At 40.4% G+C, this 15938-nt stretch overlaps 2 protein-coding genes across 10 annotated transcripts in view; one reads left to right on the top strand and one right to left on the bottom strand.

Annotated features, from left to right (window-relative positions):
• STRADB (STE20 related adaptor beta) overlaps positions 1–15938 on the top strand; it is a 126284-nt gene that overhangs the window by 9211 nt on the left and 101135 nt on the right. The window lies entirely within an intron of this gene.
• TMEM237 (transmembrane protein 237) lies at positions 4937–15011 on the bottom strand. 5 transcript variants are annotated; one of them, XM_065750294.1, is made up of 13 exons: positions 14929–15011; positions 13728–13759; positions 12751–12761; positions 12159–12215; positions 10886–10996; positions 10521–10635; positions 9651–9811; positions 8913–9036; positions 7919–8110; positions 7442–7515; positions 6840–6933; positions 5808–5929; positions 4937–5087 (listed from the first exon to the last, which is right to left on the bottom strand). In XM_065750294.1, exons 1-13 carry the CDS (start codon positions 14956–14958, stop codon positions 5020–5022), a joined length of 1191 nt encoding a protein of 396 aa, XP_065606366.1. In that variant the 5' UTR covers positions 14959–15011; the 3' UTR covers positions 4937–5019. The 5 variants fall into 5 exon arrangements, with proteins under 5 accessions (XP_065606366.1, XP_065606367.1, XP_065606369.1 ...); XM_065750295.1 differs by lacking the exon at positions 14929–15011 and adding an exon at positions 14141–14335; XM_065750297.1 differs by lacking the exons at positions 12751–12761; positions 14929–15011 and adding an exon at positions 14488–14583.

Below are 15938 nucleotides of genomic sequence, written 5' to 3'. Positions count from 1 at the left end.
GCATGTTGACCAAAGCTAGTTGAAAAGATGACTCACACTCTTGGATTTTTCTGCATTCTTAATACAGATCTGTGCTTTTGCATCTCTATTTACTGTTGCATCATCTTAACAAGCAATCTGAGAACATCTTATAATGTAAAGAAAGTCTTAAGTTATAACACATAAGGGTTAATTTTTAAGACCTGTTAAATGATCTGAACTCACTGTGTGTGTTTTTGTTTATACTGTGTACCTGTCTGTCACTAAAAATTATCTTCTCTAAAGAAGTTACAAAACACATTAAGCTTCACCACTGTTGCTGCTTGCAAACATCTGCAGTTGGATTCCCATGATTTGATTTAGGGCAAAAATTCACAAGAATCTGAGAGATTTTGTCTCTTCCTTGATGAAAAACTGCCCTTGTGCCTACAACTCACTAACTTCTCATCTCTCACACTATACCAAGTAACTCAAGCTGAACAAAAGCACTGTTGTTTTTTTTTTTAATTAAAAAATTTAGAACTGCAACCTCATCGTGGTTTAGAAAAAGCTGTGTCCCAAGCCACTACTACTTGCTGACGTATGATCTGACAATAGTGAAAATATATAGACAGTGAATGGATACATTTTCATTTTTCAAAATACATACATTTCACTGTGAAGTACTCAAATCTGACATCTGGGCCATCTCAAATCTGGGCCTATCTGCAATCAACCTGCAAATACTGCTGCTTTGCCAGCAGCTTCTCTTCAAAGCCTTGAATGCCAAACGCCCGGTAAGCAAGCCTGAGATACAACCAATTCTAAATAATCACACTGAAGCATTAACAAAATACTTGACATTATTCATTATGCTGTGAAGGGAACTCAGTTCAAAACATAGTAGGTAAAACTAAGCTTAAGAGCCTCTCAATAAACTTACCCTGTCTGCCTCAGCATATTTCTGTAATTCTTGTACTCCTATTTTCAGCACAATTCAATCATACTAACAGCTTCTTGTTACTGCAAGAGATGTTTCAAATTTACGTCAGTCATTAGTTTAGACAACTATTTTCTTAACTAAGTTACTCTTATTAGTCATACAGATATTAGCTTGTGTGTTCTTCAATGAAGACATTACTCTCACATGAGCCCCATATTTTCTTGATCCCTAACCACTGTAAATCTTGATTGTTTTAAAATAAACTATATAGCACCTGCAAGTATTTTTAAGTAACTGTACATGTAAACCCCAAGTCAAATAAGTGAAAATAGACATGAAATTGCACATACTTTAATTACAGATGTCTGAATGAACATTAGTACACTGCTGTTTGTTTCTTTTTAAGAAAACCTGATGCCAAAAATTTCAGGCAGCTGAAGTGCCAGTGTTTCCAAGCTTCACTTGAAATAATAGTACTCTGCACTCTCTATAAAAATGAACTTGAATATTAATAACAAAGTGAAGTATAGACTGACTTAAACAGCTGAATATTCCAGTAGAGTTACTATGCTGCTATCTGTCTCGTTCCATAGAAAGAATAAAATTACCTTTTTCCAAACACTGGTCCAGTTCATGCAGTGACATAAATTATAAAACAACATTTTGTTTTCTTAAAAAGGTCATGAATCTTCATGATTAGAACGGCTGCATTTTCAATGAAGTTTTCAAACTAAAGTAATTAAGAGGGACTGTGACTTCTAGCGGTTACTGAACCAGGAACACTTGATACTCGTCTCTGGATTAAGTTTACAGAAAGATTTGTTGCAGTCCTGATCATAAACTGTGATACTTTCTTCTAAGGAATAATGTAAAATATGTTAACACAGAAAACGTGTAACCATCATATTCATGAAGAGGTTTCAACTGCATGGTATTGATAGTAAGTTCTTGGAAACTGAAGTGTACTTCTACTGAAATTTAGACACAGTGCTATGAAGAGGTTTTTGTATACAATTTGCGTATTCAAAATCTGATATGTGATCTGCACTGTTGAAATGAAGGTTGATGGACTTTCTATTCCAAGCTGACACACTTCTAAGCACAACAAACCTCTAATTTCTCAGCACATTCACGTATTAACCCTTACTGATACCAATTATATGCTCTCACACTCTGTGAAACAGAAATTAATTTTGATGTTTGTAGAAATAGAATACAAGGTGGTTCGGGTTTTTTTTTTGTGATTTCGTAACAATAAACTCAACCTTCTATATAAAGTACTTCAATAAATATCTATTGGAGAAATGACTGTTTCTTCCCATTGATGATCTCAATGAACAAAAGCAAGTATTACAAAAATATTACCTAGTTTTACTTTACCTCTCTCTTTTCCCTATCCCCTCTTTCTACTCAAAAGTGATGTAAGCAGTTTTTAGATTGCAAAATTATGGAAAAATATTTTTAAAATACTATTCTGAATGTCTCTGACAAAAGGGAGGTAACAAAAGTAGGTGACTTACATGAACTATCTTTAATGCTAGTAAGCAGCTTTGCTAAAGTACATTAAGCTGCCTAATAAACCTCTAAAACACCTAAGCTAGCTGTAATGACTTGTCCTGATGATGGTCTTCCCTATCCTGTATGACTGAGGAAGAAATACTAAAACTTAGAGATCCGGCACAACACAACAGACTGACCTCCAAATAGCAGGAGTACAAACCATACTGTGAAATTCAAGTATTGGGTGCAACAGAGCAGCAGAGACTTAAGGATTTAGCACTGAAAACTGAGGCAGGTAGCAGAATAACTTCTGGTAATTTAAATAATTAAATCTGTCCAGAAACTTGAGGTTCAATGAAGGAATAAATACTACATTTAAACTGGTTCCTATAGAAACCCCTGTGATTCCCAAAAGCAAGCAAGAGATTCTACTCCACAAAACAGTTACTTAAATATGGTAGCTATCAAAAAGACACACGTTTCTGAAAAACGCAAACAACACAGATTAGCTGCAATTGTGTTTGGTTTACTTTTCTGTTAAGTTTTGCATGCTTTTGCATTATTATAGATCTTCAATTTATTAAATCGTTTAGCTAGATTTTAAGATTGTCTTGAAGGAAATTATGTAAAAGGGGATTCCGATTGTTTCCACAACTCTTGCTGTAAGAGTACACAGGGAGTTCTGGCTGAAACACAATTCATTTCTGCTTTCTGCCAGAGGCCATCCTGTTCTGCCCTGGGCAGCCACGCCTCCATACACACTGGCGATCTGGCTCTGGTCTCTAGTAATGGATGTTATGAACACTTTCCTTGCATCAACTTCGTTTCATAAAGTGTCTGTAACGTGAACTTTTAGAGGCTTTTCATGAGCTTCCCTCGGCGGGGCCTACCCTCAAGACACCTCCGTGCAGCTCCCACAACCACTTTGCAGGCGCGCCTCTAGGCCCAACCCGCCCGGCCTCCCAGCTCCTCCCCTTCCGCGGCACCGCCCGCACCTCAGAAGCCTGCACGCCTCCTTTGGCTCGGCCCCTCCTGTCGAGACTCCCTCGCCGACTGCCCGGGAGAGGGCGGCAAGGCAGCACCGAGGCGAGCGGGCCGCTTTCCGCAGCCAGAGCCCCAAATGGCGGCCGTGCCGTGGCAGCGGCTTTCGGGCGCGCGCAGGGCGCCTCCTTTTGGCGGGAAGGGGTGCGGCTCCGCGCTGCCACAAGGAGGCCGGGCAGCGCTTCATCACAGAGTCACCACAAGATCACAGAGTCGGGACGGTCCCTTCCGTGCCACCCGCTGCAACCCCTCGCAATGAGCAGGGGCACCTACAGCACTTTTGGGCGCTCAGAGCCCCGTCCAGCCTGACCCTGAGTGTCTCCAAGGACGGGGCATCCACCACCTCTCAGGGCAACCTGTGCCACTGCCTCACCGCCTTTACTGTAAAAACCTATGTTCAGTCTAAATCTGTTCTGGCCTACCAGAACCCTCCTGAGGTTTACCTCAGCACAGGCAGCTGGAATGCTCCTGATGCAATCGAGATCTCAGAAAGCACAGGCCAGTGAGTCTACTTGCTAGTTCTTGGGGTTTTACAGTGCTACTTCTGACTGCAGAAAGCCAGGAGCCTGCTGTTGGAAAGAAAAGATGGCCGTTACTTGCACCAGAAATGGAAACAGACAACAGAAAGCAATGTTTTCCCAGATCATCTGCTCAGAGCTTGTAGACAATAACATCACATTAGCACTAAAGAAAAAACAAGTTAGACTGATTTATTTAAATTGACTAAACATTTGGAAATGGTACAAAGTAGTACAACCTAAGTCATTCACAGATCACTTCCTCACTCGCTTCAGATACTGAATATCAAAAAATTGGCACTAAATTCTCTGCAATATTTTCTTCAACAAAAAATGCTGTATTAAAAACATCGGTAATGGAAATGCACAAAGGCATTTCAATTAAGGCTTCTACATATACTGTACGTACAGAATGGATGTTTAATTATAGAAAACTTTAACATGTGCAAAACACTGCACACTTTTAAAACCACCCTGATACATTAAATAAAATAATGCAAAACTCAGTATCAATACATATTAAATAAAATATAAAACTAGTCTTGTGTGATACTTGCATGAGAAATGGATTTCGGACTAGCTCTTGCCTAAGTCAGCTAAGGAGACTGTTTCATCCTGCAAGACATCTGCATTTATTCACTTAAACTGCTTTCTTCCTAGGATTTGTTTTCATCTCTATGGAATACCTTGGACAAAGGATATAATTCAGGTGCTATGTAACAAAACACAGACTGATGATGACAGTATGGCACTGTCGTCAAAAAAGCAATGAATACCAGATCTTCAGCATCCACTAATTTCCTCTGGCTGTCTAGGCAGCAGTGTTTAAAAAAGTACCCTGACTTTATGTCTCAATCTACTTTTTAAAACAAAAAGCAGATATATAAAAGATTTCAGTCACATTTGGATATTTAAAAATTAGAGTACAGAAAAGATCCACAAAATATATACAATATAAAAATAATATATATATATATTTGATTTATGAAAGTTATAATACATGGTTAAATACAGAAAGCATTGAGTCATCAGTTACAGCTACAAGGTGCATGTTCCACACTATGGCTGGACTCCGGGTATGATAACTCCCTGGGGAAATTCCTCAATTTCAGTATGAAACATCAGTTCTGAAAGAAAGAGAAAAGAACGCTGTTTTCTTGAAAAGGTTTCACCTTTTCATCATTTCTGAAGTTCTCTGGAATTTCACCAAGCTTTTCTTTGTAGCCCGTGTACCAGTAATTCAGTAATGGGAAGATTAACACAACTAGTACTGACATTAGCAGCTGATCACAGAAAGTAGGCTTCAGCTTGGACACTTAAAATGTGTATCTGAAAGTAGACTGAGAGACGGCTCAAGTTTTGAAAGTGTCAAGACCAAGAAGGAAGATTTCCATTTACACTTCCTTTTGCTATCCCATCCTGTTAATATTTCTCTACTACCTGGGATAAATCCTAACAGAATTTGTCTCTTGAAAGTGCTGAAGCAGATTACCTAATCTGAGTTGGCATCTGTAAATATCTAAAATCTCATCAAAACCTGGGCTAGATCAATGCCAATGTCTTCCTTGAATAAGCCTTTTATTACTTAAAAATGACTTGTAATTACAATCTAGACATCCACTATAAGTTAGAATTAAGTAGGGTAACTGCGGTCAGCTGAAATATAGAAAGCTGTGAATTAACATTCTTGAGTAATCAGAAGAAGCACATTTAACCTACTTTGGCTTCCCAAACTCAAATCTATTTCTCAGTCAAGACATTTCTCAGTACTAGATGTGAACACCCAATGCAGACAGTAGGAGATAAAAGTCCGAACAAACAAGTTTTTGCTAATTAATATTTCCTACCTTCACTGTGGTCTAGCTCCGGTCGGTAAGACAAGAATATCCAACTTGCCCCAGCTAAAATAGATACTACCAGATTCACCACAATCCACGGCTGAATAATTTCTTCCTCCATACCTGCAGTCCTGGGAAAAGCACATCAACCAATTAGCCAGGGTACACACCAGTATGCGCATATTACAATAATAATTTCAGCAGAATATCATAAAAAACAAATTAAAAACCTGCTAAGTCAGATGTAAAAATATCACTATCATCTTAATGGTCTTGCTTTACAAAGATCTGGTAAAGAGAGTGTATACCAAAAACAGCAATTCAGCAAAGAAACCCTGTTAGCTCACAGAGAACATTCACTTTAGATTTAACAGTAAGTTCCTTTCCCTGCCCAAGAAATAGAAAATAAAAACCAAAATGCATTGTCAGATTTTACTGTGGTAAAAGATATTGTACAAAGTCATCAGCAGATCTTATTTTAATCACTTCTTTGTGGGGCAGCAGGGAAAATGAGCAGCAAGTCAGTGAAGTCTGCCTGGAAACCACTGCAAGGACTTGTGGACAGATGCTGTAGGCCAGATAAGATGGGACTTTAGGTAAAGGTTAGGATTTACGTTGATTGATATCTTTTTCACTGTCATAAATAGCAGCAGGTTGAGGTTTTGTTACTAGAAACAAGACTTTTCAATAAACAACAATAAATAACACTTATAAAAGCTGTAAAAAAGGAAAAAAATAGCTAACTGCATACAGCAAAAGAGATTAAAGTTCATTACGCTCTTGATATTCTCAGAACCATTCCAACAAGATCTTGTTCAAGTTATAACAGATTTCTGACCAACATGACTAAGACCAAATATGAGTTCTCATTTCTGAGTGAAGTTTTCAGAGATTCAAGACACATCCAGACAAAGGCAGATGTAGTAATGAAATTCTTCATTAATACCTTCTTATGCATGTTATATAACCTTTCGAATCCACCAGTTAGGCTAAGTTTAATAAGTAAGCTATTACAAAGAAGACCTTTCTTAGGTTTCCTACCAGATGCTGCCATTTTCTGAAGGTGGTGTGTAGAGGTTAATTCTGTCACATGTCATCTGCTGACTTAAGGATAAGATAAGAGCAGTGAAGTACACTGGAAGAAACAGAATTAGTAGTGTCAGGTATAAAGCAAATAGAAAATGCTGTCTCATCATGACATGATAATTATCACTACATTTTCTTTCATTTCACTTCACTGATTCCAAAGACATTTCCATCTTTACCATATTCTCCTTTCTTCAGAGTTCTTCTCAAAATCTCAGTATTCTGACCCATCAAAGTTGGGTTTCTGCTCTTTTGCAATCTACCATCTACACCAGAGGTTCCATCTTCTGATTTTAGTTTTTGCTACTTTTGTGTTTTGCATTTATAAGAGGGGAATCAACCATCCCAGCAGTAGTGCCACTTATGCTATTATTGCAAATACTTTTAAAATGTGCATAGTGTTCATAGTTCTTGAATGCTATTTTCAACTGCTTCCCAAGTCACTTATTTTAAAGTAGAAAATAACCATGGAGAAAAAATCCACCAACAACAGAATGCAGAATTTTTCCATTTACTTTCTTTTCTGGGCAACTTCCTATTCATTTCAGGTTACTTACAGAATGAAGCCAGTGCTGCTGGGTCTAGGGTAAGAATACCCCTCAGTGCAACTGATGCTTTTGCCAAATCAATCCTGCTTAGAAAAACAAGAGTCATTAACACAGCTCAGTAAGATAATAATATTGTTCTTCTAACAGTGTTCGATTGTTGGTTTTTTTTTTCAAGACACCTTTTCCTGCCTGCATTATAGTGCCTTAATAAGCTACCATACTACATACACAAGGAATGATGAGGGATTCACATGAAAAGTAACCTAACAGAAACAGTAGCTGTTCTCCACTCCCCTCCACCACAGCTCTCACATTTGGTTCACTTCTTGCTTACACAAACAGGACCAGCACATTGATACAGGGCAGCAGGTAATGGACAGAAACGAGTAATGAAAACAGAGTATACAAGTACACCTTTTAACTATACAACCAGCTACATGCAAAACTGTTTACTAAGATTATCATGTTAAATCATCAACAATTTACCTATCAAAGGCTGAGACTGTACTGATAGACAGCAACAAATAGAACAAACTTTGAGCGGGGTAGGCTAGCATCTTATACTGCTGGAGCAGGTTAGAAACTGTGGAAAGCTGATTTCCTGCCAAAATGTAGATAACAACGATGTTCCATACAGCATAACCAGCAAGAAAGCCATGGGTAAAGAGTCCAATCACCCTGAATGGATAAAAGAACATACGAGAAGTTTAATGTCTTGAATTACAGAAGAACTACAGACGAAAAGACCCTTCAACCCTGCTGCTGTGATAGACAGTTTTCAAGTGCTCTTTTCCTGATCAAGTTTTAAAAATCCTAAGCAATGTGACTTCCGCTTCCTCCCCGATGGACTGCACCATGGCCTGAGCACTCAGTCAGCAAAGTGCAGGTGTTTACTCTGATCCTGTTGCTATACCCCTTTACTGCTGCTACAGGAATCAAATATTTTCACTCTGTCTCTACACTTTACCTGTAGCTCACCAAGACCACTGCCCTTTTCACTTATGCAAGGCTCTTCAATTTGTCCTTGAGAGAAAGTTAGCCTTTTCAGAATTTCTTCAAATTGTAATTACCTTCCTTGCTAACAAAATGCTAAGGAGCAAGCACAGGTTTCCAGGTAAAATATAAAATAGACCACAGACATGAAAAAGTTGTCATCTTCCCATTCTGAATCACAATTCAACCGCACATGAAAATATAAACATTTTTTACTTCTGTGTGCAAATTTATGCCCAGTCCAACTTCACTCCTCGTTCTCTTACAGGGAAGCATTCTGATATCTTAATTCTGCTCATATCACAGCTGACAGGTGAATCTTTGTTTTTTTTTCTGTAGGTCCCTAGTATTTTTGTTATCATACGTATCTTTTTCTATTGCACATCACAATGATAGAGAAGAGGGGCTAGCATCTTAAAGAAAGAAAAAAAAAAACCCAAGGCCAGAACAATTTCTGTTTATTTACATCAAAATATTAATCCATCACCTGAAACTTCGGTGCACTGAGAGGGCAACATCTCTGGTGGTCCAAGAAGACTTCACATCCAAAAGCACGTTGATATTTTCAGTGGTTTTAATCAATTCTGCACGGTCAGCTGCTTGGAAACGCCCTACAAGGATGATAAAATTTATTTTAGAGAGTACCATTTCCTTCACTCAACATTTTTACATTAATGCTTGAACTTCCTACTAAGAAAAGGTCATGGGTGCCAAAATTTCCATCAGCTTCCTTCTCCCTCCTGCCCTCTTCCTGCCCTGTCAGCTTCCACTCACATCATGATGCCTCTGTCAGTGTGGTGTACCCTGACAGATCGGGCTACGGATTTATAAATGCACAGTACAACTCGGGTAAGTACTCAGTGTTCTGTGCTTCAAAACATAAATAATAAAACAATTCAAAAACCCACCTTCCATATGAATCATTTTTTGCAAGATAGTAAGTACTCCTCAATGTGTTGTGACAGTATTAGGTCAAATAAGCTCAGTCCTGTACTATCAGGCTTTTTCACCCACAGAACTCAAAAATTCAACAAAATATCAACACTGCAACACTAGCATTCACTGCTGCAAGATTATAATGTACATTTATTTTCAAGTACTATTTGCTGGCAAATTTCCTTTTTAAATTTTGCCCAATAGCAAAATACTTAGATTTTAAATACAACTCTATTTTCTTGAAATGCAAGAATTTCATTAAATTAAATAAATCACACAACGCACTTACGATTTTTTTCAACAAACACCTTGCTAACAGGCTGGCTAATTCCAGTGGGAGCAGCAAACACAGGCTGCTGATCTGTGCTCCTTCTGTGCTCATCTTCAATGATGTCATCCTCCTCCACCTCCAGATCATTGGAACAGTGTGTTTCTGCTGGCCGAGATTTCCTATTACCACAAATCATACAATGGGGGAGAAAAAGAATAAGAAGAATTTAAAAGCTGAAGACTTCGGTGAAGATTTACCACGCCTAACTTCACTGATACGAACAGTTCAAGCTACCAATTGGTATACTACATCTATTCAGAATTTTAAAATTATCATTCTTGCTAAAACACTAACAATAAACCTTCATTTGGGGGCTTTTCTTTAAATTTAGATACCTTCTTGCATCAAAATACTAAGTTGGGAAGAAGTACAGATCAGGAGATTAACAATTAGAAAAAATACGTACAAACTAAATACAAGGCTGAGAGAATGGATGCTTGTGGTAGGAAAGGCAACTAGAATGTTGTAAAGGCATAGCTCTTGCAGAAAAGGCCATTCAGGAGGATAGGAAAGCAGTTGTTTCTCAGAAAATTAAAAAAATACAGTCAAAATGAAAGAAGGCATTACACATTTTAATTTTTCCTGAACAAAAACTTTAGGCTCACACTAACTTATTGTGAACCGAAATGCATCCAGATATGCATAAAACAAGCAAGTGAAGAAAGTGAGATCTTGCCCCTGGACAAGACTGCATGCATACGATTTGCTATACAAGGTACATGGTATTGTGAACTTCTAAGATCCACTGTCTTTGGAAAGTGACACTAGAATGTTATTCAGCCACTTATACCATCACAGATATTCTAGATTACAACGTATTCATCTCACTTGGTTCTTCTTCTCTGTTTGCGGACCACTGCTTCTTCAGCTTCAGGAACATCCACACCATTTCCATTCTGAAATAAGGATGCAGTGTTCTGCTGGGTAAAGGAGGTCTCCGAATCTGGAGATTCAAAACAAACCACAATATATTTTACAGCTTTTGCAGAATTAGAAACACATTCACTTAAATACATAAACGGTTATTACCTAAACACAGCAGAAATAGCAACTCTAAGCTACAATTCACCCACACCCACAGATTACTTCCACTTGTTACAAGAGCACCTGAGTTGAAAAGTTTTAACCCAAAATGCAAACTGGCCAGTCGTGCTATTGTCACCATGTTTTATTCAGCCCTTTCTGCAGCGTACCGGGAGGTACTTTCTTCTTCTTGCGTTTCCGCTGAGGGGCATCCTGAGGTTCAGGAGTTAGGGGCTCACTGCTTTCAGACTGCCGACGAACAGTTGCTTGGACAATGTCATCTGAAAACCAGAAGAAAAGCTCCAGCAACCTCAATTCAAAGCTGCTGAGAAAAAGGCAAAAAAAATCTGCTACATGTTATATAGCACTGAGTATCTGTATTTGCTCAGCTGAGGAGAAAACATAGTGGCTAGGATATGTAAGAGATGGGAAACAAATGTGGTAATAAGAATATACAAGGTGAAAACACACAGTCGTCATTTCACCGTGACAATTTCACGTCTGGGAGGAAAGGCAGGTTATCCAGGAAGTAGCACGATTCCTATTCAGGTGTATAACAGAGGACTGACAGAAGGGAATCTAATACAGGAAGGAATAACAGCTCTGTATTTTTCCTTTCTACACGCGAAGATGATGATGCAAGGGACAGAAAAATCAACAGTTTGTTACAAGTTGATTCACACAGACAGATAAGTGCATTAGGGCAAAACAGTGTAATATCAAAGGGAAATTTAAATTAATTGCTGAACAAACAGCACAAGAATCAAGGAGGAACAGAGAAACAAAACAATTCTGAAGAAAGAGTTCTCCAATCTAAGAACTACTAAGCTTTGGAGGAACTACATTTCCATGACAGGTTAACATGAAATCACATCAAACGTTCTAGCATCAGTTGGCATCTTTTCACACAGACAGACAAACTTTTTTATACTGCTTTCAAGTACTGCAGTTTTTATCAGTAACAACTAATTCTACTTTTGTTTCCACATGAAGCAACAGGCTTCTCCACCTTTTAAACAGTTCCACTGTACTAAAATGGAAAACTAACCAGCAAATTAATGGCCAACGTCTAAGCAAGCTTTGCACCATCACTCTGCTTACTGGAATAAGCAGTCACAAAACCCAATCCTTGGGAAGCCCTGCTGGCAACAGCTCCACTCGCTGCATTTAAGTTTTACAGTGAGCCCAAAACTTTGCACTGTTTTAATCAAATAAAGGACACTTACACATCAAACCATGACAGAGTCCCAAGCCAACTGATTTAGAGAACTCCAGATTTTATCAACACATTTTATCAACATATTTTCTTAATAAAGAAATTGAGAAGACTATTCCAAAACAGAGCACAAGAGTGAGAAAGGTGCATTTGTCAGGAGCTTGGCTACAGTGCGTCGGTATCACCCAGGATTACAAACACAGTTTTTGGTCTCAGTGAGACCTTACCTAAAGGAGTCTTTCCTTTGGGCTTTCTTTTTTTGGGACGACTGAGAGGAATGTCATCTGCAGAAAAGAAACATAAGTCAACGTGCACAGCACAGAGAAACCTCCATTTCCCTTTTTTAACAGTCATACCATTCCAAATTAAGAAAGGGAGCCCTTTTTACGAGTGAAGACATCCTTCGCCTTTTACAGATAAGATGACAATTCACCAATTTGTGCAAGCAGGTAAAGTACAAAAGATAGCAGGAAAACAAGACAAGAAATCTGTCTTATGTGCAACAAAGGTTAAATATGCACATGCAGATGTGTTAAGCAAATAACTGAACAATACTCCAAAGAATAAACTACTTCTTTAGAGCATAGTGACATCATTCCAGTTACCTCGATTCAGTATGGAACTAGCATTGGTAAAAAGAACAGAGGAAATCTGAACATCAGATAGTTCACATAACAGCAGCCCAAAAATCCATACAATTTAAACAATTATCAGCCTGTATTTAGGAAAGTGTAAGGATCAATCCTTCAAGAGAGAATGAATTGACACCAAACGGAACTATTGATGTTTATGATTATCTTTGATGACAGAATAACTCACCCTGGTTTCCACTTCACATTTAATGAGAAAAGGTGTTGAAGAGCAGTGCAAAAAGAACAAATGTAAAAAGAGAGTTAGTTCTTAATCATCTACAACTCACAACAGTGACATTCTCTCTCCTTTTTTACTTGATTAATTCCCTTATTCTCAGTCCTATGTCTTATTGGCAACTGTGCTCACAAGGGTTAAATGTACAAAGCAATCATCAGGACTCAACACTTTGTTCGTGACTGTGCAGTTTCTTGATTGGCTAGTTGTCGATCAGATTAAAAGCTGTAATCACCTAGCTAATTAAAAACTTGCCTGGCATGTAACAAATTAACAGAAGTTATGAAACATTTGAATATATACATTTCTAAAAATCACGCTATCTTCATATACTGCCAATCATGAACATAACGTTTGTCCTAAGGTACTCTGGGGGGAATTCTGACGTATCATGCTATAACAATCTACAGAATTGCCTTTCCTTCCACACTGCCCATTAAAATGCTGGAAAAAAGCCTAAATTTCTCTTTACGTTATGTCAAACTGGTAGACACCTGTGCCTCTGTTCAATAATATCTACTTTCATTTCAAAAATCCCTGTCCTGAAGGATTTGTGATTTAAATTTACTAAAGAACGCGAGGGGAAAAAAAAGTTAAGAAAGAAGAAAGTGGAAAGAGGAACATCAGTAAGACTGAAGTAGATGTTAATAAAACTGAAACTGCTACGTGTGCAAGACTTCAAAACGTTTAATCTATCTGTATATTAAAGATGATGTAACACAGTACATTTTCTCACCCTCTAAAAACTTTAAATGCTTTGTGCTATTTGTAAGGGATTCTGGAAGAATGAAATAGCAAGAAAAGCAAATGTTTTTAAAGCCACTATGACCATGCAGACACTTATCAAACTCATTTTTCTTCATTTCTTTTCCTTTAAAAACACAGCAGTAGAGAACTACAATCAATCCTGTAGGACAAACTGATCTTACCTTGGCACTGGAGGGAGGGCACGTGGGGGGCACTGAAAGAAAAGAGGGACACAAAGTCAGCTTCTGCCAGTGCAAAACCATCCTGAGGGCTATTAAACCGCTCCGCAGAAAACAGCTGCTTCCAGAGGCAATAAGAACTCGTGCTATCTTTTGCTGCCTACGCTCCTGGAACCTGATTCCCAACATCTCATACATAAGCAAATACACAGAAACAAGTGCCTCCCATTATCAATCGAAAACACGGTTCTTAAACTGGATGATTCCCATCGAGATACAGGAAGGCAGACTGCTTGCTTATTTTGTATTATAATAAGTAGCACAGCATGAAACATTCCCCACGTTCAAAGAATTCAGTTGATTCCAGCAACACAAAAGGCTGTTTGACCAGCATGGCCCAAGGGCCCCCAACTTACCACTTGCTTCTTCCCCATATCATTGGAAGCAGTTCCCTGGAAGGGCACTGCGCACAGTTCTCCACTCCTGACGTCGCTCACGCTGAACCTCCTCTAATTCTGAACTAAAAATAAGCTCCTGGCAGCCCGGATTAGCTGCCCGTGAACCTCCCTGCCCCTGGGCCAGAGCCCACCGCTACTCCCATTGGAATCAACGGTCCTAAACTTGTCCTGAACTGTAACTGCCCGCAAACCTCATCGCTCCATATGCTGCTGAGAATTCAGCCAAGTGCTACTTCAGGATTTACACCTGACAAAAGAAACACCCAGTTGAGAGGAAGCACTTGCACGGCGAAACAAGAGCTTACAAGCGTAGGTCGGGGCTCATTACTTTTATCGATTCCTACGTTCGGGCGGCAGCTATCGTTAACTATTTAGGATAACCAACCGCACCGTATGAGATCTCCGGTCCCATAGCAGCAGTTGCTCAGGACCGGAGGAGCACGCTGCACAGCGCAGGAGCGGCCGCAGTGACGGCGCCGTTTCGGAGCCACCGGCCCCGGGCACCGCGCGCTCCCGACCCCGGTGCTGTTCGGCGAGCGGCCGCAGGCCTCAGCCCTAGGGCAGACGAGCGGCCCCGCACCCTCACCCCGCAGCAACGCCGAGAGGAGGCGGCACCGCTCCCACTGACGGGCGGGCCCTCCCCGGCCGCACCGAGCCGCCTCCAACGCCCGCGCCGCGGCCTACGCCGAAGAAAACTGAAGGCCCGGACTCCCGCCGCACTTTGGGGAGCCCCGCCGCACCCTCACCCGCTCGGGGCCCGCCCGCGACTCGGCCATGCCGCGCCCGCCACCGGCGTCCCGGGCCCCGCAGGGAGGAGCCGCCGCTCGCTTCCGCCCCGCCCCGCCGGTACGGGAGCGCTCGTCGGCGGCAGAGCGGGCTGGAGGTGGGGGGCTGGCCGCGCGGTTGCTCAGACCGGCAGGAGGGAATCAATGCCTTTTACAGACTGGGATTCTGGCTTGTTATCACCTTGTTATTACTGACACTATTCGCAGTTGAAGTGATATGCTATAAACGGGAAAAAAAAATATATATAAGGGGAATGAACAGCCGATCCCGTGCTTTTCTAGCAGCTGCCCTTCAGTCTACGTCCCACTGCTGTAAGGGGCACTGTGCTAGCCCGTGCACCAGTCCCTCTCCCTCCCTTATACTTCACCCTATCTCAGGGCCATGGTGGGCTTTGCTTTCCAATGCGTTTCTCACCAAGGACGCTGTTGTGACTTCAAAAGAAGCTGCAAGAACAGGCTTACTAACCTCTTTCTAGGCAACACAACTTGCTCAGGTAGATTTTCTCTAAGAGGAACTGGGCCGCCAGAATAAGCTGTTTCGTCAGGGTCCAAAACACCTGTAACATGAAAGAGAGAGATTAGCCGTAATCTCTCTACCCTTTGATGAAGCATACCCATGCTGCCTTGCCTCAAACCAACAGGAGAAGGGACTTCAGATTTGATTTTCCTCTTTAATAAACCTGGGTTTTGTCAGTTTTCATTCATTTGAGTTAATGGAGTAAAAGCCAAGCCCTGCTACATCATGGGAGCAGCTCCGCCACACCAAGTGACCTCAGGTGTGCACCCATCACTCACAACTGCATGTCAGTGTGTGATCAGCACTGTCTGGGCTGGTATGGGACACACACAGGGTGCAGCGTGTGCTAACTCGTGTTACGACAAATAGTTCTGAACACTGATACATTAGCTGAACACAGACCACTAAACCACAAAAATATATGCAGCCATGCTGTCTGCTTTGAAACAGGAAT

Source organism: Cyrtonyx montezumae, unplaced genomic scaffold (assembly GCF_038088225.1).
Source record: "Cyrtonyx montezumae isolate F1298 unplaced genomic scaffold, pur_monq_1.0 scaffold_7, whole genome shotgun sequence".
In the NCBI taxonomy this organism is placed as follows: domain Eukaryota; kingdom Metazoa; phylum Chordata; class Aves; order Galliformes; family Odontophoridae; genus Cyrtonyx; species Cyrtonyx montezumae.
Note: the sequence above shows the minus strand (reverse complement) of the source record. Positions and strands in the feature narration are given on the sequence as shown.

What these genes read in the sequence shown, in the direction of transcription:
- TMEM237 (XM_065750294.1), bottom strand. Translation starts at nt 14,958, where the DNA reads ATGGCCGAGTCGCGGGCGGGCCCCGAGCGG. An exon ending in ACAGTCTCAGCCTTTGATAG is followed by an intron (nt 7,516 to 7,918) that starts GTAAATTGTTGA and finishes TTTTCTAAGCAG; the next exon opens with GATTGATTTGGCAAAAGCAT. An exon ending in AGCAGCACTGGCTTCATTCT is followed by an intron (nt 6,934 to 7,441) that starts GTAAGTAACCTG and finishes TGTTTCTTCCAG; the next exon opens with TGTACTTCACTGCTCTTATC.